Source organism: Bubalus bubalis, chromosome 10 (genome assembly GCF_019923935.1).
Source record: "Bubalus bubalis isolate 160015118507 breed Murrah chromosome 10, NDDB_SH_1, whole genome shotgun sequence".
NCBI lineage: Eukaryota > Metazoa > Chordata > Mammalia > Artiodactyla > Bovidae > Bubalus > Bubalus bubalis.
The window spans coordinates 72,131,596-72,157,838 of NC_059166.1; the positions used below are offsets into that span (position 1 = coordinate 72,131,596).

Here is a 26,243-nt window from a genome sequence, read left to right on the forward strand (position 1 = left end):
AAGGCAAGTAGTTTGGTCTGCTAAGTCACTTCAGTCGTGTCTAACTCTGTGCGACCCCATAGACGGCAGCCCACCAGGCTCCCCCATCCCTGGGATTCTCCAGGAAAGAACACTGGAGTGGGCTGCCATTTCCTTCTCCATAGACCTTCTTGGTCTAGAAATACATATTTGGAGTCACAGCACAACAGATGGTCACTGAAGCCACAGATGGGTGTAAAAACAGAAATAATCAAATTGGAAAAGAAGATACACAAATGGTAAATGAGCATATGGAAAAATCCTCAATACCATTAGCCATTAGGGAAATGCAAAGTAAAATTCACAATGAGATATCACTACACTCCTACCAGAATGGCTAAAATACAAAATAACACATTGAATGCTGGTGAGGATGTGAAGAAACTTGGTCACTTGTACCTTGCTGGTGGGGATGTTTAACAAATTAAACATATGATTATCATATAACCAACTCCTGCCTAAATTTGCACAAAAACTCCTGCAACTCAACTCCTGCCTAAATTTGCACAAAACAAATGGATGTCCTTCAGTGGGTGAAGACAATAAATATGAGAGGTCAATACTATGGGGACAACTACTGATACATATAACCACCTGAATGAACCTGCAGAGAATTATGCTGAGTGGAAAAAAGCCAATATCAAAAGGTTATATATTGTACAATTCCATTTACAATGTTCTTTTTTTTATTTTATTTTTAAACTTTACACTTAAAATGCCAACATTAAAGAAATGCAGAAGAGATGAATGGTTGCCAGAAGTTAAAGATGGGGGGGGGGGGGGAGTAAAGTACATGTGGCTATATACAGGCAGTAGGGATCGCATGGTGATGGGAATGTTCTGTGTCTTCTGGGTCTGCATCAATGTCAACATCCTGGCTGTGACATGCACTTTAGTTTTGAAAATGTTACCTTTGGGGCAACTGGGTAAAGCATTCAGAGGATCTCTCCCTACTATTTCTTATGAAAGTGAAAGTGTTAGTCGCTCAGTTGTGTCCGACTCTTTGAAACCCAATGGACTATAGCACACCAGGCTCCTCTGTCCATGGGATTCTCCAGGCAGGAATACTGGAGCGGGCTGCATTTCCTTCTTGAGGGTATCTTCCCAACCCAGGGGTAAAACCCAGGTCTCCTGCATTGCAGGTAGATTCTTTACCATCTGAGCCATCAGGGAAGCCCACATGTGAATATATAGCCTCATGTGAATCATCTCAGAATAAAAGGTTTATGTGCGTGCTAAGTTACTTCTGCTGTGTTTGACCCTTTGTGACCCTATGGACTGTAGCCTGCCAGGCTCCTCTGTCCATGGGATTCTTCAGGCAAGAATCCTGGAGTGGGTTGTCATGCTGTTCGCCAGGAGATCTTCCTGACCCAGTGGATCAAACCTGTGGCTCCTATGGCTCCTGCCTTGCAGGCAGATTCTTTACCACCGAGCCACTAGGGATGCCCACATGTGATTCTACAATTATCTCAAAATAAAAAGTTTAAGAAATCACAAGAAGTCCTTTTGTCAACAAAGACACATTTAAATCATGTTTCAGCGGACAAGGGTTCCAACACTTGGCCCATCTCTACCTCTCCTCAGGAAGAGGAGAGAGCTCTAACGACCTGGCCTACAACTCCCAGCAACAGCAGAGATGATCAAATGGGTCAACTGGTTTTCCATTTGAGGCCCCAAATATTCACAACTTTGGTCTTCTTTTTTCTCAATTCTTACTTTGAAAACAATGTTTCACTGAAGCGTGACAAAGACACGAAAAACATTAGGAGAATTTGGTTAAAAAAAAAAAAACAAGGAAAATAAAATGACAGGAATAAAAAGTTATTAAATGACATTAAAAACAAACAAAAAACCCTTTAAATACATTTCAGTTTTTTTCCAAACTCAATTATCTTCTATAGAAAAGGTAATGATTTTAACACCTCAAAGATAAAAATCCTATTTAATATAACCTCTATAAATACCCATATAAAAAGTCAGACCAAAACATGACTTTCCCCATTGAAACAAAATCCTAAAGCGGGGGGAAAAAAACCAGTATGATGATACACCCTAAAGACATGTGGTTCCATGCTTATCTATTCCTTTCAGTCACTTGATAGTGGGGAAGTATGAATGTCACGGACTAACGCGTTAGTCCCTTAACGACAAATGGAAGCCCCACTGTGTGTCGCTTACACAGCCAAAGTACAGAGAACGTTGAGGGAACCTCACTTTACCATGTGTGTTCTATCCATTCTACTCCGCCAACACTTGCTCCTTCATCCAGTAACTTCAAATATAATAGGAACAACACTCAGATAGTAATTCTGAGGTTTCAAATTTTAAGAGTACAGTTTTGTAATTTCTTATTGAATTTCAAGTTAGAAGGATGTAAAAATAAATATGATAGGAGTATAATCATTTCAAAATACCAAGCATAGCCTTTCCTTCATCTTCTAATTCAAACCGAAGTGTCTGAAGTTCCTGTTCCATTTCTATCCTGAAGCCCTCCATTGATTCTCTGTGTGCATCTTTTAATGATTGAAGCTCTGCAGAATGTTTCTGTTGTAAATGACTTTCAAGAGCCTAGAATGAGAGAAACATATTCAAATTATTATGCCAGACTACAGGAAGGGAAATGCAAACAAAATTGAAAAAAGACTAAAACTCATTATTTAAGGAAAACAGATGTCTAATTTATTTCAAGAAAACTAGTTATAAGATCATCACCAGAAAATAAACTAGTAAGTTCACTTCAGGAGCATAATCATCATGAATCAGAGTCAATATATAGTGTTTGTATTGAGATACAGAACCTTTACCTAGGGCAGTTTCCAAATGAAGCTATTTTCTTAAACAGCTAAGGAGATGTAAACCACCAAAAATTAACAAATAATTCTTCTGTGTGCATAGACTTAGACTCAGCAAAGAGGTGGAGGAGGGCAGATCAGGAAAGATCTCCTGATTAGGAAGAGAGGAGGGCTTTTACAGCTCCAATCTTAAAAAGTGTTTGTAGCTTTTTCCTACAGTCATCCTTTCTTTGCTCCTGCATTTGTGAACAGAAGCAAAAGCTCTGAGAGGATGTGCTGGAAAACTGAAGACTTTCATGTGGTTAGTTTTAAAAGCCTAGCCAGAGGAACAGACTATGTACATGTGGCCAAGACAAGGAGAAAATATATGGCCACAAGAGTGTAAAAACAAAGCTCAGGGTACTTCAGGTGTAGAGACAGAACTGTGCCAGGAAGGGTTTTTCTTACTGTAATCTAGAAAGGTTTCCGAGAAAGCGACCACATTGTAAGTAGGGCTGTGTTTCTTCAATCACTACTCTAAAATGCTTTTAAAAATTATTATTTGGCTACTTATATTCTTTCTGAAACATAAAGTATAGGTTCCTTTGAATATAGGTAAAATAAAGGACTTTGAGTACAGGCAACATGACTTAGGGTTAGCTTGGCTACCTAATGACAGACAATAAAATTGCCAGTTCTGATTTCTTCTGAAAAATGATTATAGTTCTGAAAAGACTGTTTGTATAAAATTAAAGTATGATATGTAAGCTTATGTGTTATCATAATTCACAAATGGAATCCAATGAATAGAGTATTTAGCAATGCTAAGGTTGAATTATTAACCAAAGGAACCCCCTTGATTTTTTTGGACAATATCAATAGACTAAACTTACTGTACCAGCAAATTAGTTGTTTTTAAGAGTATGACATTTTTCTTTTAACAATTTTTAAATAACATACCATTTCTTAAAATAGTGTCTATACCCAAATAAAGGATTAAAATGTGTATATGTAGTAACAGTATGGATGGTAAACATTATTATTAGTAACTTTTTCTATCACATCTTTATCTTAATAAAGGTCCTTAAAAGAAATTGAGAAATACAGTGTTAAGAAATGAACTACACTAAAATGAATCACACTAAGGCTAAGTCCAACTAACATTTTAACACAGAACTAAATAATGGATATGGGGAGATTCTGGCATATAATTGAACCAATAATGTCTCTTTTCTGAGTGATCACCATATAGCGATACAAACAGTATACAGGGAAATGTACTATTTCTAAATGTCTCCTATTTCATTTCATTGTGAGTTCTGTACATAAGAAAAAGCATGAGGGGAAAAAATGGAGATAAAAACTTAAAATGCTTTAGGGACATGTATCTTTTGTAGATCTAGACTAAAAGAAAAAAATTAAAAGTTGGATGAAAGACTAAGTTCAAGACCAGTATTAAGAGATTACAGTGGTAACAGTAATGACTAAATTTATGTAATCACTGCTGACACATGACAAACCAGAGCATTAGTCACATCATGACCTTGGCCTTTTCACGGGAAACAGAAATAACATATGTCTGCTACAGTGTACAATTAAAGTGAAACTGAAAGTCATTCAGTCGTGTCTGCCTCTCTGCAACCCCATGGAATTCTCCAGGCCCAGGATACTGGAGTGGGTAGCCTTTCCCTTTTCCAGGGGATCTTCCCAACCCAGGGATCGAACCTAGGTCTCCCACACTGCAGGTGGATTCTTTACCAGCTAAGCCACAAGGGAAGCCCGGGAATACTGGAGCGGGTAGCCTATCCCTTCTCCAGCGGATCTTCCCGACCCAGGAATCAAACCAGGGTCTCCTGAATTGCAGGCAGATTCTTTACCAACTGAGCTATCAGGAAAGCCCTACAGTGTACAATTAGTGTATGTGTTTAATCACTGTGACCCCTACAAGAAGTCATAGCCTAGAAAACACACTGAAATAAAGCAATACATAATTTTTTGGAGCAAAAAATGAATTCTTTAGAATCGTAAGGTTAACAAAGTGATCAGGCTGTTGGGTTACATTTGAACGTATGTCACCTAAAACTCACTCTTTGTTCCTTTTCCTTTTCTTCTTCCATGGTTTGAAATGCAAGGACGTGTGCTTCTTTTAAAGATTTATGTCTCTGTTGATGCTGCTCCTCTAATTCTTCGAGCTCTTGTGTCAGTCGCTGTCGCTCCTGTGTAAACTGGGCCTGCAGTTGCTGCAGAGAGGTTTGAGACTGGGAAAGCTGCATCTCCAGATTCTGTTTCAGGAGGGAAATCTGTGCCACAGGAGGGCACACAAAGAGGAATAAATACAAGGCCTATTTCACACAGTGCCTATTTAAGGGGAAAAGGCATTTTGAAGATATTAACAACTGCAAAATAACTGCCTTAAAGTGCCCACTTAAAATCTCTTATAATATATCCTAGATGGCTAATCTTCAGGTATTACCACTTTTATTCTGTTTTCAGTGCATGTGTGCTCAGTCGCTTTGGGCCGTGTCCGACTCTGCAACCTCACAGACTGTAGCCCATCAGGCTCCTCTGTCCATGGGACTCTCTAGGCAAGAATACTGGAGTGGGATGCCATGCCCTCCTCCAGCGGATCTTCCAGACCCAGGGATTGAACCCGCATTTCCTGTGACTCCTGCATTGCAGGCAGATTCTTTACTGCTGAGCCACAGGACTGTTTAAGGCTGTGGGCTCTGAGTTAAAATCTTAGCTCTGCCACTTGCTTCGGTCAACACCTCACCAGGCTATGTGACAGAAAAGAGCATTTCTACACACAGTTTACTCAGAATAGTTCCTGCCACGTACAAAGATTAACTGCTCAATGAAAGCCAGCTAAAATTATTTGAGCATTAAAGAAGTACTCTTTAAACAGTTTATCAATTTAGAATTTAGAATTCTTGTGTAAAAAACATTTTTATTTTTGAATTTTGATTTAATTCAAAAGGATTTGCAGAACTTCAAGCTTTTTAAAAAATCACAAACCTCTCACAATCTTCTACTTACAGCCTTGTAATGATGACAGGTACTTTTCTTTCACTATGGAGAACTTATTTGTTCCTTCTATTGAAAACATCATCCTTAATACATCTGCACTGCCTCTGCATGTTTTAAAATACATGCAGAAGTACATTAACTAAAAGAAGCACAAAATGTGTATAAGCATCTGTATATATGTGTGTGTGTTCACATATACATTTGTTGAAGCCATTTTATTTGATCTGTTTCTCTACTCATATAACGAAAATGTAAACTTGAAACTAGACGACTCAATCATATTCTACAAGTCTGAGGCTAACGGGAACTTAAGGAAACCAGATATAAAGTTGTCAAATGTGTCCCATTAAATAATAAGATGCTGTGTTTATATGTAGATAAAACTGTTTCTGTGGCCAAGAAAGCTAATGGAAAGAAAAGACTTTAAAGTGACTTTCTGTAAATAAGAAAAACTTTCTTTTGGTTGATGGAAGGTAGACATAGGCTGCCTCACATGTCTTACCATGAAGGTACGTGAGAAAGAAAATGAAAGGCTGAAGAATCACCAGCAATGCAAACTGAGAAAGAAAAATAAGAAAGAATGAACTGGAAGACAGGAGAGGGCAGAGGCCAGCAGCAGGAAACAGGCACAGACTATACTGAGTTTCGGATAAGTGACAGCTGTCTGGAAGGGTTTGGGACAAGGGCAAGGTATACATCAGGATTAGTAGAAAAGGTTAGCACATGCCTTTGTGGAGAGGGTCAAGTACTGATGAGAAATGATACTACTAACACATGTTCCATCTGTTTTAACATATTTCCAAAGAAGTGACTTTACCTATTGAAAGTTACATGAATTCTACTAACTTCCAAATAAGCTTAAGATTTCAGAGACTATTTCCATGTTTAGAGTCTTGGTGAACTGCAACACTCTGACCCCAGGCAACGCAACTCCATACACCTCTAAATGGCAGTAGCACTGATGATTTACAGCTCAAATAAACCCGCGAACGTAAAAACTGCAGGAGAAAGGCACGGCAACAGCTAAGCCTTCCTTGTGGGAGCTGGAGGGCCAAAACAAACCATGTCATGTGATCTCACCATTTTGTGCAAAGAAAATCAGGATGAAATGAATACTAAAGACAACCTCTAAAGAAAAAAGAATCAAAAAAAGGGTAAAACGTAATAAAATGTGTGTTTGTGAACCCCAATGTGTAAAGTAGTAGAGTTAGCTGGTTCTTGAAATAGACAAGGCTCCTACCCACTCTCTTCCCAAGTTCAAGCCTAGTCCCAGACCCAGAATAGGGACCCATGTGACTGCCTTGTCCCTGGTGACAACTTACTAGGACATATATGAGAACATTAGGGAAAGACTACGTTACATAAAGAATAATGACTGATCCGATCAAAGCTATTATTAGGCCCCTGGCCAAGTGAGGACGAATTTACTCAGTGAACAAGCTCCTCACCAAGCCATCTGCCCTGGGATGCATCCAAGTCCACTCAAAGAAAAGTGGCATAGCGTTCTGATTGGTACACAGGCACCACATGGGCTAGTGGTGGCCCTGGATCCTGTCCTCCAATTAAGGGCGCATTTAGGTTAGTAAGAAGCCAATCAGTTCACAGCAGTGTAGCTTTTTTTTTCTGAACTATTTCAAAAGGTCACTGTATCAAAAAGAGCTCCCATATGTTAATTTGACTATAATTTGACTCACACTTGAACCAGTTAAAGATGAAATTTATAAAGAAGTACAACATTTAAAATTAATGAATACCACAGTTTTGTTAACAGTTATACATTTAAAATCTAAGCACACTTTTTAAACCTTTCCAGCTTAAATACTTTAAATCATAATATACTTTACCTTGAAAGAACTCCAAAGTAATATTTTTAATTTTAGAATATATGATTAATCTTTATATTTAAGCAAATATAAAGTATATGCAAAAAGACATTATCATGCAATTTAGTCCTCAAGTATACTTAGTTTAGACACTTTATATTCTTAATTTTGAAAGCATATGAAAATAATATTAAGGCTAGCTAAAAATCTTTGGATTCATGCTCAAAACAGTAACATTATTTGTAAGCAGGAAGCCTTTATCATGCAATGCAGCATCAAAACTTATTTTGCTCTTTTAAAAATTAAATTAGTAGATGGCATTAAATTGTCAGCCTTTATTCAGCATGAAAATTATATGGCACTTTAAAGACAGAAATAATGAGCAAAGCAATGTAAAATGAGCTGTTTTATAGCTATAACTTAAAACAGGAGAGTTTAGTACACTTTATGGAAATACATATTAATATAAAACTTCATTAATTTAAAATAAAACAAAGATAGACTTTGCATTAAATAGTCTGGGTAACTTACATCAATACTCTCATTACAGTATTACAGAAAGGCATTTGTTGAATAAATGAGAAGCAGTACTAGTTGCTTCAATTTATTTTCAAATTATGAAATATATGGTATAAGTTTCTACACATTTGTTGTCATTTTAAACCTTAAAGCTTTTTATTTTGCTGATTTTAAATGAACCAAAGAGAATATTTTAGAAAAAATTTTCATCCTAATTAAAAAATTCCCACCACAGCAGTTTATATATGAATTAAATAATATGTTCTACTAATCAAGAGGTACTTTGCAAATACTTTGCAGATACTTTGCAAATAATTTTAAAAGCCAAACTTCACTGACAGTAATTGCTACCTTCTGATCTCTACCACTTAAAATACTATCTTTTGAAAATAAGGCTGTACAAATTTCAAAAAGACAAAATTAAAGACATATAGATACATTTTTCTGAAGAAGGGAAAGCTTTACCTCTTTCCAACAGGGCGGTTTCACAAAGATTCTGTACCTCTGCAATGGTGTTTATGGAAATCCCTCAAAATAGAAACTGAAATATCAAATCTGAGGTACTGGATACGATAGGATGTCAACATGAGATATGTCATTCACTATGTACGTCCTACATACAACATTTGGTTTTTTATGCACTCTAGTTTTCTTTACCCCTAACAAAAATCTTACTATAAATGAAAGAATACAGAAAATATACAAATAGCTTATCCTCAGAACAAAGAATATCCTGAGATAGCAAATGTAATCTGTGGTTCTCACACCTGGCTATATATCGGAATCATCTCTGTAGATTCTAATAAATGTACTTGCCCAGCCACTGACCCTTGGTTATTCTGATTAAATAGGTCTGGAATTGAGCAAAGACCACCTAACATAATTTCTAACTACCAAAGTAATGTGTTTGTTGTGAAAAAAAAAATTTCTTTAATAAAGGAGTTTATAAAATGAAAGGGAAAGTGTGCTTCCTTCCCTTTCCTCACCAAATCCCAATCCCTAAGGGTAATCAGTTCTAAGATTTTGGTATCTCCCAAGACTCTTTTCTTTTTTTGCATTTGCATGTGTCTATATTTATTTATAAATGACAAATAACAGTCTGGAGGAAAGTGCACCAAATTGTTAACAGTGTTTTATTTTAGGCATGTGTCTCCCAAGACTCTTATGACTTCTCTCTCTCTTAATTTCCTGTTTTCTTTTGCTTTTTTCAAACTATGTTATGTGTAAACAGGTGGATGAATGACTTTCACCATGTAGAGTGTACATCTGGCATGATATGACAAAAATTACTTGGGGGCCCCAGGGCACACCTCAAGAGACCAGAGCTTAATGTCCAAAGCAGTTGAAACAGAGACCCATGGGGCTGCTGTTGGAACAAACATTCCCTATGTCTTAAACAGAGAAATAAACATCAACTTCCTTCATGAAACCATGAGGGTATCAAGATCCTTACGTGTTGCTATGGTTTTTCAAACACTCAACAATATGTAGCTCCCTTCAAGCTGAGTATACTCATGGATTTGCATAATGATGGTTAATGATTTCTCTACTAGGGAGACCAACAAGTTTGGTTTTAGAGGTTTGCTTTTCCTTTCATGGGGTCATTTCTAGGGTATACAATCCATGACGTGTAGGAATGCCCCCATTCTTTTCAATGACTACAGATAATGCAAATGGCAGGCACCGTTTCTTCCTTCCCAAATGCCCATCTCCCCCTTTTTCTTTCTTCACAACGAGTTGAACTCTTGAGTTTGTTCAGGAACTGAATGAAAATCCCGATCTTCAAGAAGGCAGGCCCCTCTCCCAGCACCAAGGAGTGAATTACAACTGCGATAAGAAAGTCACAGTAACCTAACTCTAAGGTTGTATCATCCCGTCTTAGTTAATAAGCTAAAAGGAAGTATGTGGAGAATTTGGAGGAGGGGGAGAGATTTTACTTCCTGATTCAAAAACTGCTTAATGGAGAGTCTCCTGTGTTAGCACAGTTGTTCAAGAACATGAAAGGCGGAGCTGTAGCAGCCAAGTTGCAACCATGACATGACAAACTTGAGGTCCAAAGGCTAACATATTGAACATGGCAAAGTAGAAGAACACAAAGTACCCGGGCACCTCATTAAGTATCTTGCCAGCATGAGCCACTGTTAACTGGGTGTTCTGCTGCTTAAAGCCAAATTCATCCTAGTAGACACCATTCAAAGTATAAATACACTATAATTACTTTAATCCTTCCTGATGAAAATTCAGATCATCTCACCTGATTTTGCTATTACAAACGCTGTACCAAAACACCCCAAAATAAACGGTCTAAACACATACTCATGTGAGTCTACCAGAAGGCTGACTCACTCTTTTTGAAGTTTCACAGATGACTTTAATGCAGTCATAGCTGAGAACCACTGCTCTGGAGTTCATAAAACTAAGACTCTGGCTGCTTCTTTAATGCGAATCGTAAGGCAACGACCAGATAAGTCTTTGAAGCCCTGGTCTTTTACTTGTCCTCTGCTCTCAGTTCATTTTATGAGATCAAGGAGGAAAACAAACTATCTTCTTCAAGTAATATTACCTACGGCCTTTTCTCCTATAGTTTTGGTCAATTTATCATGATACTGGTGAACAATTTATCTAGTGATTCTGTATGTTTTTGAAAAAGGCTGTCATATAAATTATGATTTTTTAAAAATGACTTGTTTTCCAGGGTAGAGGCTTCATGTGAGAGGGTTCATTCATTTTTGTGAAAACAAGAAAAATTAGTAAGAAAAAGCAATTTGAAAAATAGGATGTTTAAGTACAATTTCATTTTTCAATAAATTACAGGTACAGAGTTGTGGATTGTATTGAGCCAGAATACTTGTTAATTTTGACAAGAAAGGTCAACATCTACTACTACTACGTTACTTCAGTCGTGTCCGACTCTGTGCGACCCCAGAGATGGCAGCCCACCAGGCTCCCCCGTCCCTGGGATTCTCCAGGCAAGAACACTGGAGCGGGTTGCCATTTCCTTCTCCAATGCATGAAAGTGAAAAGTGAAAGTGAAGTCGCTCAGTTGTGTCCAACCGTCAGCGACCCCATGGACTGCAGCCTACCAGGCTCCTCCGTCCATGGAATTTTCAAGGCAAGAGTACTGGAGTGGGGTGCCATTGCCTTCTCCGAAGGTCAACATAAATTATTAGAAAGTCTAAACCACATGATATTAATATTCAGTTCAATACTTTCAAATATATAAAGCAACATTAAAAACCTCTATATAGGCCTAGTAGAGAGCAGTAGAATAATTTATTACTATGTCAATAATTTATATAAATGCTCATGTAAAATGTTTGAAACTGTTTGAATATTTTAATTCTTTCTATCGTTTTCCTTTTTAACCTCTAATTTGCTATTTTTGAAGGGCCTGGCTAAGAAAAGTCAACTTAAGCTTCTGAAATTATGACCATTCAGGAAAATACTGAATCATCCATAATTTTCTGGTATTTTCTAAGAAGACCTGTAAACTGAGTTTATTGATTGAGAACCACAGTAATGCCTACTTAATGCCCTTAAGATATTTTTGGAATATTTCCAGTCATCCTCTCATTCTTAGTTGAAAAATAAAGAACAGAGGCATCAACGATTACTTGTTCTCTTAGAACAAGACAGCATATAGTGGGAACTTCTTGCATGGAAGGCTGGCTAAACAGTGTGTGGAGGGGGTGGGTAGCTCTCACTTGGCTGAATGATACTGACAAGGTCACATCTTGTTTGGGAGATGTCTGAGTGAACAGTTCATCCTCAGTGACTATGCTGTTACAAAAGAGAACTCATTAATGGGGATTTCATTGTGTTATTGACCTCTTTTGCTTATTTTGTAGGAGATGAATCAAGGCATTCTCATTCAATTACTAATACATTTAAATTAAATAAAATTGTTTTGATTTTAATGAACACCTTTTCATTTATAACTGTTTAGGGGAAAGTGACTATGTTGTCACACGTATTTTGAAGTACAACTCAAATAATTTTTGACAATAATCAATCATATCCTATTTGGGGTTCTTATTTCTATCCCAGTTAGTATGCATGTCAGAAAGTCTGGATTGATACAGCAACCATGCCCAAATTCTTACTATGGCCTATGTGATTATTAAAAAAAAATTCTAAATGTAGCCTTAGTTCACCAACATTGAGTACCACTTTAAAATACATTAAAGAAAATGGCATTAAATGTATTCATGTATTTCTAATTTTCATATAGACAGCAAAGTTGAACATAAAGAACAGATAAAAATTTTCTTGTACAGTAGAAAGAAATTAAGGAGGTAGGAGGACACAGTTTTGAAATATAAAAATTTCGCAGGACCACTCTAGACTCAAGATTTGATTCCTCTAGGTCAGGAATTGGCACATTGGAGTCTGTTTCTATTGCCCATGGGCACTTCCATATAACAACAGAGGCCAGTAGGTGTCACAGACACTGCACGACCCACAAAGCTAGAAATATTTATTGTCTGGTCTTTTGCAGAAAAAGCTTGCTGACCTCTGCCCTAGGATATCAAGAAAAATATTCAAAGATGCTTACCTCTCTGCTAACTTATTTTAAAGAACAAGTTGGGCACGAGTTCGATGTGAAAATAAATCTCATTTTTCTCTTCATATGTAAAGAAAAAAATTTTAATTATCGTTTAAATGCAATATTACTTTGAAGCTTAGTATTTGCATTTTTGAGTATGTATAAGTAAAAGAATAGCATTGCCAATTCTTTGGAAAGGGATTTACTCCATTTTGCTTTAAATCTTTTAATAATTGTAACATTAAAATGTAAAATATATTCTGAATCTATGAACCTGCACAACTATCTGATACTCTTAAGGAGTCAACTGATACTACTCTTTTAAAAAACAAAGTACTTTAACAAAATAAGAAATACATTTACATTTATTTCCATTTTTTATTAGAGTCAACAAGTTGACAGTTTTTCAAAATATTACTACAGCTATCAATGCAAATATTAAAATAATGAATTTTATATCTGAGAAGTAAAATCTTGCTTGGCTTTAAAATAAATACTGTGTGTGATAGACGTGTGCACATATGCAAACGAAAGGCTGAAAGCTAGAAGCTTTGCTACCCAAATACAACATATCTTACCCAGGCAAAAAGTGTATTTTTTAATATCATAAGTTAAAGCTTTCAAGCGGTGATGATGTTGATGCAAAACCAAAAGTGCAACATGCCCTGTGTGCAAAGTGTAAGTGCCGCTCACTTACATTGTTGATAGATTTATGCAAAGCTTCCCCCAGAGAGTGCCGCTATGAAAAGATCACAGGAATAAAGGGAAACATTCAGAAATCGACTAAGTGAAAGAAAGAGGGACAAAAAGGGAGAGTAAGACATAGAACATTAATTATAATATGCTCAAGAAACAAGTAAGTTGAAAACAGTTCTGAAAAAGAAATCAGACAAAAAGAACTTTTTACGACACACAGTCGACATTATCTGTAGTCCGTTAAAACAGTGTCTGAGGCTTACGGGCTTGCAGACTTACCTATGGAAGACACCAAAGGACAGTACATGTAAACCAGAGGTCAGCTTAAAAGACCGTGGTTATTGAAGCACCTGGAAGGAATATTACTGTTCTAAATTCCTTCCAGAAATCTATAATATAATGCCTCAAAGCATTCCACTCAGCACTGGAGTAGGTTCTAGAAGGATTTCTCTTGTGAGAAATGAGCAGATGAGAACTGAAACACTCACTTCATTGACTACATAATTTGAGGGCTAAAAATAAATATGAGATAATCACTGAAAATGTAAAGATTGAATAATAATCTGGTTTAGTGTAAAAGTTCAGGGGAAAGGAAGAAACGATGCCTTTGTATCTTTTCAACCCTATTTCCTAGACTTTATTTGATAAAATTATATATGACCTGCATTCATTTTTTAGTTCACTGAAATGTTGAGTGATAAACCATTGGAAAAACATACTCTCCCTCCCCTAAATATGGGAAAAATGTGATTTAATTTTCAATTGCCTCACTTTTTGCCTTCCAAGGATACAAAGTAGTTATTTTAAATTTATATTACTAATATAGGAAAGTTCCTGCAAAGTGGCTTTTACTGTGGACATTAATCAGATTTTCAGAAGGAGTATAATTATCTTTTCCCCCATAATGTGAATATTCCTTAATGTTTACAAACTAAAGATACCTTTTATTTGGTAAACAATTATTTACTAATACCCTAAGACTAATTTAGGTTATAGGTCACAGAGCTGAAAAAAATAAGAAAAATTATTAACTTTCTGTTTGATCATTCTATAACTTCTCAGTTTAAACTCTCATACTTTTAATTTTATTTTTTATTTTATTCTTTCTTCTACTCATAATATTCTTTATATACTAACGAGATACTTCTCCAGAGTTCACAAAGTTTATGAAAATCCGAGGGTTTTTTAGTTTTTTTTTAACCTCTTTATATTTCACTGAACTGATATCCTCGTACTAGAAGTTAATCTAAAATGAATGTCATTTACTTATGAAATAATTTTTTCATTCTTTAAAGTATCATCAGACAAAAAAAGTATGTATGTTATTTAGGATTCCTGAACTAACTGATAAATTAGACCAATATTACAGATTAGAGGTTCTTCAATCGGAATTCTAGATCTTCTATGAGAGAAGTATATTTGAACATCTGGAATCTAAACTCATATGGTCACTACCTCTGTCCTCATATTGCTGAGGGCCATGGAAATATCTAAACCAAAAGTCCTGGTCCACAAGCTGTAACCTGGCGTGACTTACGGCACAGACCTGGCAACAGCAACTAGAAGAGGCATGGCAGTGGGGATGGGTCACAATACCCTTATTGGTGAGTACACAAATGAAGTAACATTTTTTTGTTTAAAGAATTATTAGAGTACTGTTATATTCTAGGAAGTACAGAGTGATATAGAGAACTGAACAGGATACTGAACAAACATACATACATAAATTAAAAAGTAAGAAAAAGTTCATGATAAATAGGATTTTAAAAGGTTGATGTGATAAGGAAGTGACTAGAGGTGATATTGCGTTGATGGTAAAAAAAGATCTTTGGAAAAAAGTGTCATTTAAACTTAGAATCAGTGAAGAAGTCAGCCACAAAATGAGATGATTGGGGGGAAAGAGTGAACAGGCAGAAGGATTAGCTCAAAGACCCTAAGGTGTCAGCGAGCTGGAATGACTGGGTGTGTGTGTGGGGGGGTGTGTCAGGCTGAAGTGAAATAGGACATATCTGTTGTTTAGTTGCTAAGTCATATCTGACACTTTGCAACTTCACGGACTGTAACCCACCAGGCTCCTCTGTCCATGGGATTTCCCAGGCAAGAATACTGGAGTGGGTTGACATTGCCTTCTCCTGGGGATCTTCCCAAGCCAGGGATTGAACCTGAGTCTCCTGCATTGTAGGCAGATTCTTTACTGCTGTGCCACCAGGGACTAAAAAGCCGTAATTCACTGGGGACCCCTGAAAGAATTTTAAGCAGGGAAATGGCATGATCTGATTTACATCATAAAAGATTACTTCAAGTTTGTGAGGGAAAAAGTGAAATTGTGGGAGCTAAATAGAAGGCTGTTATATGGTGGCTTGGACTAGTATTTGCTAAGACAGACAGAAGCAGGTGGAACTGGGATTTGTTTCGGAGGTACAATAAATAGGATTGAGATTACATGAGAGATCAGAAAAGAGAGAAAGCAAAGATGACTCTTCAGTTTTTGTTCTGAGCAAAAAGTGCCAGGAAGTGAAGACGATGGGATAGGGATTGAGAATCAATATTTTTGAGCCATACATGCTAAGTCTGAGATGCCTATTAGATAACCAAGTGACTGAGTTTGGGTGAAGACAAAGGCTGGAGATTTAACTTGGATTTAACTGGAAGTCACTGAACTATACAGACTGGGCTTCCTCGGAGGCTGAGGGTAAAGAATCTGCCTACCAATGCAGGAGACACAGGAGACCTGGGTTCGATCCTTGGGTCGGGAAGATCCCCTGGCGGAGGAAATGGCTACCCACTCCAGTATTCTTGCCTGGTGAATTCCCATGGAGAGAGGAGCCTGGAGGGCTGCAGTCCATGGGGTCACAAAGAGTTGGACACGATTGAGCAACTGAGCATGCATGACCTATAGATGGTATTTAAAACACAAAATGGGCTGAGATTCCCCCCAGTAAATGTTTGAGAGAATACTAGATGAACTAAAAATCTATATGCAGATGTATTATTTGGCAAGTATTCTACATGAGCAAGATCCATGTTAAGAAACATTAATGCTATATTAAGTCAATTTCCTTTAAAGCATCTTAAGCTACTTGTTAGTTTTTGAGATGACTGAAAAGGGCCTTATGAGGTCCTCTTCAGCTCATTAGAGCACTTGGATATTTCAGCACAGAAGGCTTACTAAGGTCTTTCAGGATTTCTGGTCTTGATGGATGAATATAATCAGACTTTCAGCCATTGTAAGTAAGGAAGAAAAACTGAAAATAACTGAAAAAGTTGCTGCACTTAATGAGAAGTTTACAGCTTTGTACATAAGAAAACTATGCTCTTAGGAGTAATCTCATTGTTCTAATCCTCAGTTTATTCATTTAGAAAATAGCACAAGGTTTTTACTGATAGATGTTTGCAGTTTACAAACGTACTGGTATATAAATATTGAAATCCACTGAATTACAGGGCTTCCCAGGTGGTACTAGTGGTAAAGAACCTGCCTACTAATGCAGGAGACATAAGAGATGGGTAGGGTAGATCAATCCCTGGGTAGGGAAGATCCCCTGGAGGAGGGTATGGGAACCCACACCAGTATTCTTGCCTGGAGAATCACCATGGACAGAGAAGTCTGGTGGGGTATGGTCCACAGGATGGAAGAGACTTAGCATGCACACACTGAATGACCAGCTTTTAGAGGACAATGGCTTGTTCACATTTTGCATCCAAAGTGCCAAACTTAGTACCTGGCAAAGAGTTAAATGGTCAATAAATGTTTACTAAAAGACTAAATGAATGACATGGACTTTTATTACTGAGTTAGTTTTTACTACTCTCTACCTTTTCCCCTTCCCCACAGAAGCATAAGAAGTCATGAGAAACTCTTAGGTAACAAAAAGAAGTTATTTAAAAAAAACAGATATCTTGCAGAAATCCTGTGGACAGAAGCCAGCAGAATCTAAGACTGAGAAATGTACTCCCTCAGAGAAGTGAACTAATGAGTATACTAAATATCTGTATTAATCTGAACAAAGAAAGGCTGCCAAGAGGGAAACAATATACACTGAACGGCACCTATCTTGTCCTACTCTGGTCTATTCTCTGTACCACAGTCAGAGTTTTCAAACTTTAATGTTTGAATGTGTTAGATTCATTAAACCTTGCTTAAAATCTTTCAGTGGCTCGTCATGGCACTTTAGATAAAATCTCCACAAGGCAAAGAAGAACCCATGTTATCTGACCCTGCTGCCTACCTCCCCCATCTTCCTAGCTCTCTATTCCCCAGAATACAGGTATTTGGGGGCTGCCTGAGGACCTTTGCACATACTTCCCCCTCTGCCCAGAATGCTGTTCTCCTTCTCCTCTTGGCCTGATTCCGCTTCTCTTCCAGGTAAAAGATCCTGCACTTAGAGAAGCCTTTCCCATACAACATTACAGTTGTAACGAATTAATGTGCCATTTCTGTTTGCCTTCTTTTCTAGATTATAAACAAAGGGAAGTAAGACAGCCCTGTTACTGGTCTGCCACAGTGCCTAGCGTATCAGAAATACTGACTTTTTAACATATGTCAAAATTTTTTATTCTGACAATAGAATTTTCTTTACTAACAGAAGAAATGTCACTTGTTAAATTTCTAAATTCCTTGAAACAATATCTACATTAATTTTATATTGCATTCAAGTAAAATATGTTAAATCTTAATAAAATATTCTAAAATTAAGTATTTAACATATAACACTGTACTTTCTTAAATTATGGAAAGTTTTCTCCAATATTATTTTCAAGTATACTAACATCTAGAGAAAAGCAACCAATAAACCTAAGATTAGGAGTGGGAATCACACTTTAATAATGCTCCTGAAACAAAAAGTAAAAAAAGTCATGACCAATTATTTCATATTTAAACTAAATCAGTAATAACAGGCTTTTCAATGAAATTAAGGTGAAGAGAAGCTAATGTTAGATAATTTAAACACTTCTCAGAGGCTAGGTCTTTAACTTTATAATCATATATCTACTGACTGTTTTCAAATCCAAAGTATCGTAATTATTTTTAGTATCCTGCCATAGGAAATGGAAATAAATGTATTTATTATTACAGTGATATCTAGAAGTTCTTAATATTTTTCAAGTGTCTTCTGGGCCCTAGTGCCTGTGAAGGCATAGACTGTTCGGCATTTCATCCCAGTCCCACTGCAGTATTTTGCAGAACACACATACACATACACACACTCAGTACACATTAAAACTACTCGGGGGGCAGGTGGGAACTTCCCTGGTAGTCCAGTGGTTAAGAATACATACTCCCAGTGTCGGTAAGGGTTCAATCCTTGGTCAGTGAACTAAGATCCTGCATGCTGAGTTCAGTTCAGTTCAGTTCAGTCGCTCATTCGTGTCCGACTCTTTGCGACCCCATGAACCGCAGCACGCCAGGCCTTCCTGTCCATCACCAACTCCCAGAGTCCACCCAAACCCTTCTCCATTGAGTTGGTGATGCCATCCAACCATCTCATCCTCTGTCATCCCCCTCTCCTCTTGCCCTCAATCTTCCCCAGCATCAGGGTCTTTTCCAATGAGTCAGCTCTTCGCATCAGGTGGCCAAAGTATTGGAGTTTCAGCTTCAACATCAGTCCTTCCAATGAACACTCAGGACTGATCTCCTTTAGGATGGACTGGTTGGATCTCCTTACAGTCCAAGAGACTCTCAAGAGTCTTCTCCAACACCACAGTTCAAAAGCATCAATTCTTCAGCGCTCAGCTTTCTTTATAGTCTACCTCTCACATCCATACATGACTACTGGAAAAACCATAGCCTTGACTAGACAGACCTTTGTTGGCAAAGTAATGTCTCCACTTTTGAATATGCTATCTAGGTTGGTCCTAACTTTCCTTCCAAGGAATAAGCATCTTCTAATTTTATGGCTGCAGTCACCATCTGCAGTGATTTTGGAGCCCAGAAAAATAAAGTCTGACACTGTTTCCACTGTTTCCCCATCAATTTGCCATGAAGTGATGGGACCGGATGCCATGATCTTCGTTTTCTGAATGTTGAGCTTTAAGCCAACTTTTTCACTCTCCTCTGACTTTCATCAAAAGGCTCTCTAGTTCTTCTTCACTTTCTGCCATAAGGGTGGTGTCATCTGCATGCTGAGTGGTAAGGCCAAAAAAAAAAAAAAAAAAAAATCTACAAAAAGCCTATAGCTAAAACTACCCAGTATTTTACACATCCTTTTTAAGGTAGGTATAGATAGCACAGTTCCATCTCTTCGTTCTCTTTCCCCAGGGTCCAGGCTGAATCCCTGAGGTTTCTTTCACATAGTTCCCTGGTCTCCTAATTTCTCAGGAGAGGATTCTGAACCTTCAAGGTCAGCTTCACTTGTCTCCTGTCACTGCTTAGGGCTTCTGTCAAGGTCATGGTCTAAGTTAGCTGAGAAGAGGTGCTAACTCCGGGTCCTTTTCTATCCCCTCTACCTCAGTATCTGCTTGCAGCCATTCTTCTATTAAAAGGTAGTATTGTTACTCATTTAACATGGGCAGAAAACTGATTAAAATATATCTCTTTTCAATAGACAGAAGTACAATTTCTAAAGAGAGAATTTCTTTCTTCCTAACATAAAACTTAAGAGCCAGCAGAACGAGTACTGAGCTTACAGAACCAAACTGATTCAAAATGTTTTGTTCCAAATAGTCTAGACCAGTGCTAACAAGAGTTATAATTGAGACCCATGTGTCACTTTAATATTTTAATAGCCATATTAAAAAAGGTAAAATTATTTTTAGGCATATATTTAACCCAATATATCCCAAGTACTAGCATCTCAACATGCAACTAAATAAAAAGTACTAGTTAGACATTCCATATTCTTTTTTTATATTAAATTTTCAAAACCCAGTATATATTGTACATTGACATCTCAAATTGGATGAAGCTCACTTCAAGTACTCAGCAGTCATAGGTGGCCCATTGCTACCGTATTAGACAACACTCATCTAGCAATCAGAAAGCATTCTGCAACAGCCTTAAACTGGCTTTTCTGTCACTCTTGATCAACAGCATTGATTTTGATGCTCCACTTCTTATTCATGTCATTGTTCTTTCCTATTGAGCGTGAAAAATGCCCAAGTATCCTGTGACTATAGAATCAATAAGTCTAAAATCAAACTCACCATCTCATCCCCTTTCAGTGAAGTAGTCTGTCATGACCTTCCTGTCTCAGATGATCATCTTTCCATTATCTTTGTTTCAAATCCTGGGCCAGCTTTAACATGTCCTTCTCCTTTACCAGAGTATTCCATCAAATTTGTTCCTTTATGATTTCTCTTGTAATTCTCAGTGAAATAAACTTAATTCAGGTCCTATTTGGGTGGAATTATTTGTATTTCATATAACTGACAACCTCCTCTTTGGATGCCCTGCCTCAGGTTTTCTTTATTCAGCAACACCTGAGAGCTGACTATATGCCAGGCACAGCTTAAGCTGCTGGGATGCAGCATGAGCAACACAGGTAAAGAACCAGTGCTCATGGAACTACATTCTAACAGGAAAGAGAATCAATATGATGCTATGTGGTAACAAATGTTTCGAAGAAATACAAGGCAGAATAAAAGAGTGACAAAGGGAGGCTATTTTAGGGGAAGTGGTCAAGGAAGATCTTTTTTGAAGATTAAGATCTGTGCATAGGGCTTCCCTGGAGGCTCAATGGTAAAGAAACAACCAGCCAGTTCAAGAGACATGAGTTCGATCCCTGGTCCAGGAAGATCCCAAATGCCATGGAGCAACTAAGACCATGAACCACAACTATAGAGCCTGTGCTCTAGAGCCTGGGAACTGCAACTACTGAGTCCATGAACCCTAGAGCTTGAGCTCTGCAACAAGAGAAGCCACTGCAATGAGGAGCCTGTGCGCTGCGACAAAGAGTAGCCCCTGCTCACCTCAACTAGAGAAAAGCCTGCTCGGAAATGAAGACCCAGAACAGTCAAAAATAACTATTTTTGGAAAAAAGATTTGAGCGGAGAATTGAACAAATTGAGGAACAAGCCATGTAGATCTGGGGAAGGTGGATTCCATAAGCATTGGAAGATGCAGAGGCCCTGAGATGGATTAAGCTTGTGGTCCAGAAACTCCACTCCAAGTAGTCCAGTATGGCTGTAAAAAACGAAGGGAGACAGTGGCAGCAGATGACATGCAGACAGAGGCCAAATCATGAGGCTCCTGCAGGCCACAGTAAGAGTGTGGAGTGCACTCCAAGAAGGTGATGGGAAGCCACTGGTGGATTTGGAGATTACAGTACTGTCATCCAATTAATATTTTAAGAGTACCACTTTGGTTGGATGGAAAACAATTTGTAGGTAGATAAGAGAAGAAGCAACAAAACCAAATATAGGTTCCAGGTGCGGCGCAGAAGGGTAGCGGAGGAAGTGGTAATACATGAGAAGATCTGGATGTACCTGGAAGGCAGAACAGTAGAAAATGCTGGTGGTTGGCTGCACAGCATGTGAGAGAGGAGGCAGTCATTCTTTACTGCTTAGATGGCTAGGCAGTAAGGAATGCCAGTGTCTAGCAGGAGCAGTCTGGCTTAGGCTACAGTGATGGAGGGATGCATGATATGTATTCAAGAGCTCTGTTTCACACACTTTAATTTAGATATTTATACTGAGATGTCTCCATTTAGTCCTCACTTCAATATTAAACTTTCTAAAATAAAAAAAATCAGCATGTTATTCTGCTATCCACAAACCTTTGAGAGAATGTCATAGCTTATTGAGTAAATTTTGACCTCCTAAGACAAGAAGTTAAAGTTTTTCACAATGATCTCTCTTCCCAACTGTCCTGTTATTTTTCGGTATTCCTTACAGTCTCTGGGAAATCTGAGTATATTTTGTCTGATACACTGAGTATACATTGAGTATAAATGTCTGATAAATGAATAAAAATATTTATGTTCCCCCTTCACTTTATTCAAAAGCCACACTACAGCTGACCTCCTCAATGAAATCTTACCCAATCACATTTGCTATATTACTTTTCTCTAACTCAGTACTTATACCCAGTAGTATGCTGATAAATGTTTTAACAGCTCTCTGAAAAATGAAGCCCTCATCTGTAGCATTTGTTATACCTAGGATGTAAACACTCTGGCCATGGATGACTGCAAGCCATGATGACCCTGATGACCCTGAATATGGAGTAGAGAAGATACTGGCAAACCAGCTCGATGAGCTGGTGGCACCCCAACACCACTGCTTCCACAGTACTAACAGTCCAGACCATTTATAAAGTCACTTACGGCAGAGTGACTTTTACTGAGGTGTCTGTACACAAGTCTTTCCCCTATTAGACTGTAAATACGTGGAGGGTAAAAACTGTGTCATATGCATTGCTACAACCAGCTAAATGACCTTGGGGCCTCAGAGTTCAAAATGGCGAGTCAGACCTAAACAACAGAATTCCATAATTCTATATCTGAATGATCCATGTGTCTCTCAAATTTCCCAGTTCACGGATCTGAATGGGGGCACTGGAATACGAAGTCATACTTCCTTACTATTCCAAAATAAAATCTTCCTTGAAAAAGATGAAATAGAGAAATAAATGATGACAGTTTAGGCTCACAGAAAGAAAATATGATCAATGAGGAATCTATATAATCATTTTTCAACTAAAGAAAAATAAGACTGTATTTCTTCTACTTTAAAGGAATTCAAATGTGCACACCCATTAGCCCAGGAAGCAAAATTAGTTTTGGACTAAAGTATAATCATTGAATAGAAAAAATAGAACACAATGAAATAATAATGGAAGACTAAAAGATATAAAGTTAGGCTCTGATTGGAGCACAGAATGAAAATAAAACATTCTGGAAATTTTCATAAAATAAAAAACATTGAACTAAAGAAAAATAAAATTCTCATGCTTGTCTATGCCCATTTTTTCTGATATGTAGGCCATGAGGGTGAGTTTAAATTAAACCCATGTGAAAGACAAATTCTTTTACTTCTTGGCTCTAAGCAGGATGAAATACATGTAAGCTAAGGCACAAAAATTAGACTTGTGTTCAGCTTACTCAGAAATGATTTAAATACATGAAAATACAGATTCTCTGGCACCCTTTCGTAACAGATGCTTCTGCCTAGGCCCTAACTGTTTCCTGTTCTATTTGCCACTTTGTACTCCCTTAATTTCACAAAGCCCAAGCCAGGTCTGTTTTCCCCAAGTGTGGAAGGGTGCAGGCAGCGTCAAGGTGACAGAGTGAAAGAGCTGGAGGGCGCAGGGTAGGGGAGGTAGCTTTGAGGAGCAGGCATGAGCAGCAGTCAGGCAACTGGAGAACAGTGGAGCAGGCTGCAGAGCACAGCCTCTAGGAAACCATCCAAAATAATCTACAGAACAAGATCCAAAGGGCCAGGAAGGGTCTTCTGTCCAAAACAAAGTTCCATGAAAAAGACTGCCAGTCCTGCTAGAATGTGTCCCAATTCATGTATCTACAAAGACTGAACCCTCTAATATAATACTCACTTCTACTTTAATGTGAAATCCTTTGTTTAGTTTTCTCTTAACTTCCTTCAGGTAGACAATCCTGAATGTAACAGCTATTTGCCAGCTTATCTACGGTAATGTGTGTGCCCTATACATTTTAGAAGTGGGAAAAAGGAAGATGTTGTAATTTTGGAAATGGTCTCACAGCCTGAAGCAGTACAGAACAGCTTCACCTTTGGAGGCAATTAATTCTTGGTTACTTTGAATATTTATGGTTAATCTGCTTTGAAAATGGATTTAAAATTTTTTTCTGTAAAGTTGGCAAAAATTGCAGCCACATGTAACAAAATGTATTATAATACATAGAACTAGAACCAGATGCAAAGCATTATATCCCCTTTGGAATGAACAATGTAGACTAGATGTCCAAAAAAAAAAAAAAGACAAGACAAGGATACCAGAATATCAGAAAGGCATGGATGAAATCTGAGTAAATGGATAATGAATAAAATAATTTGATAGAAAACAGGTGGGAGAGGCGGTGTGCCCTCTTGACAGTGCCAAATCCAGCTAGAAAATGTCTAGCTCAATAGATCCTGATTGAAAAACAAGGCAGACTTTTAAGGATGTTTTTCATTTTTACTGTAAATTGGATTATGTGGTATAATTAAACCTTCCTACGTACAGAACATCATAGAGGAGTATTACCACTCTACCCAGTAAAACATGTCCTTCTAGATCCCTAAGGAGGGATATAAAATAACTACAGAGAAGGTAACTAATAAGCAATGCTAACATGGGGACCAGCTGTTAGTGAGAGTCGTTTTCTTATTTTTGTGTTAGTTTCAAAGGTTTCAAATTTATTCACAAAAGCTCATAAATATTCCTGGAGGTATACTCCTTTTCCAGAGTAACACTGTAAGTTACTATGAAATACCAGTCACAAATAGGCAGGCTCAAAGTACTCTGGAAAGACACTGCATGTATGTACCTATGTAATAAATAATCCTACAAAAAAGTCTATCCTGTTTATTTTGAAATTCATCGTGATCACAAATAGAAAGATAATAGTGGATTTCTGGCACTAAATTGCTGAGCTGCTTCTTGTCAAGTTCTGCACTTGCTTTTCAACTGGTGACTCATGCAGTCAGTCCTATTTAATTATTGGCTTTGCAGGAGACTGTTAAGAATTCATAAATTTAGAAGTTGTGTAAATGAGTGAAAATGTGCAAATTCGCTTAATTATAGGTGCAAAGGAAATAAGTGAGCCTGACATAAGAAGATAGATTTAGAAAAACCACACCTTACATTTATGTCATTTTGAAGCATAGCATGCAACTTCCTGCTGGTGAGAAAGAAGTAAATTGCTCACTTCTAGTAAGTGGTTTTAGGAAATCGGGATAACTTTTAATAAATTTTACCCTCCATTGCCCAAATGCTATCTAATGGCTTGGAAAAAGATGTTATACTTTCAAACTAAAACTTTTACATTTAAAATCCTTAATTTGTTCAGTTCAAATATTAAACCAAACAACCGTAAGTGCATCTCAATATTTAGGACTGTAGACATAACATAATTATTAAGCACACTATTTCCTAAGTTTAAGAACATTTCCTTGATTTCATACAATCTAAAAAATTTAAGCTAGTCCTATAAAAAATAACAAAATACAGTGAATTAACACACAATGTTTTATACTTCTTTAGCTAGCAAATGTCAAGGAAAATGATCTTCCCTAATCCACAGACTATAATTACCTGGTTTAAGAGATCTTCTACTTTCTTCTGCCATGAATCCCTGGCTGCGTTTTTCTCTCGCTCTTTTAACTGCAAAAGTTGAGACATTGCTGACTTTTTATCCTCTTCATGTTGAAGCCTTAACTCTTCACGAAGTTTGGAACACTCTTGTCTAAAACAGAATAAATGTGTTTAATTTGTAAAGAGAATTTTTCCTCTCAATAACTACAGTATAGTTTGTTCGCAGGTTTTCTAAGCATTTAACTAATCTGCCTCAAAAGCTGGCTCAGAGTAAGAGGTACTTATGTTATCAATAAGTTAGGGGCCATAAGGTAAACTGGTAACTTATCAAGATCACTGATTAATCAAATTACCGAAGGTAGAATAAGTTCAAGAACAATAAGTCCTCTGCCTTCAGATTAGTTCTCCACCTATATTATAGTCAGGAGAAGGAAATGGCAACCCACTCCAGTATTCTTGCCTGGAGAATCCCATGGACAGAGGAGCCTGGCGGGCTATAGTCCATGGGTCGCAAAGAGTGGGACACAACTGAGTGACTTCACTTCACTTATATTATAGTGAAGGCAATGAAATAAAAAATTATCTGTATTTAAGCAGAAAAACAGAACTCCAATTTCTCTACATTTAACCATGGG

General features: G+C 37.4%; 1 protein-coding gene across 8 annotated transcripts in view; it reads right to left on the minus strand.

Moving 5' to 3' along the window:
* The window catches only part of FAM184A (family with sequence similarity 184 member A), a 123,891-nt gene that overhangs the window by 18,844 nt on the left and 78,804 nt on the right, over positions 1 to 26,243 (minus strand). For all 8 annotated transcript variants that reach the window (XM_025294773.3, XM_025294771.3, XM_025294774.3 and 5 more), the window contains exons 9-11: positions 25,609 to 25,759; positions 4,877 to 5,089; positions 2,433 to 2,586 (exon numbers count right to left, since the gene is read on the minus strand). In XM_025294773.3, the coding sequence (XP_025150558.3) occupies positions 2,433 to 2,586; positions 4,877 to 5,089; positions 25,609 to 25,759 (518 nt within the window). The remainder of the gene's footprint in view (positions 1 to 2,432; positions 2,587 to 4,876; positions 5,090 to 25,608; positions 25,760 to 26,243) is intronic.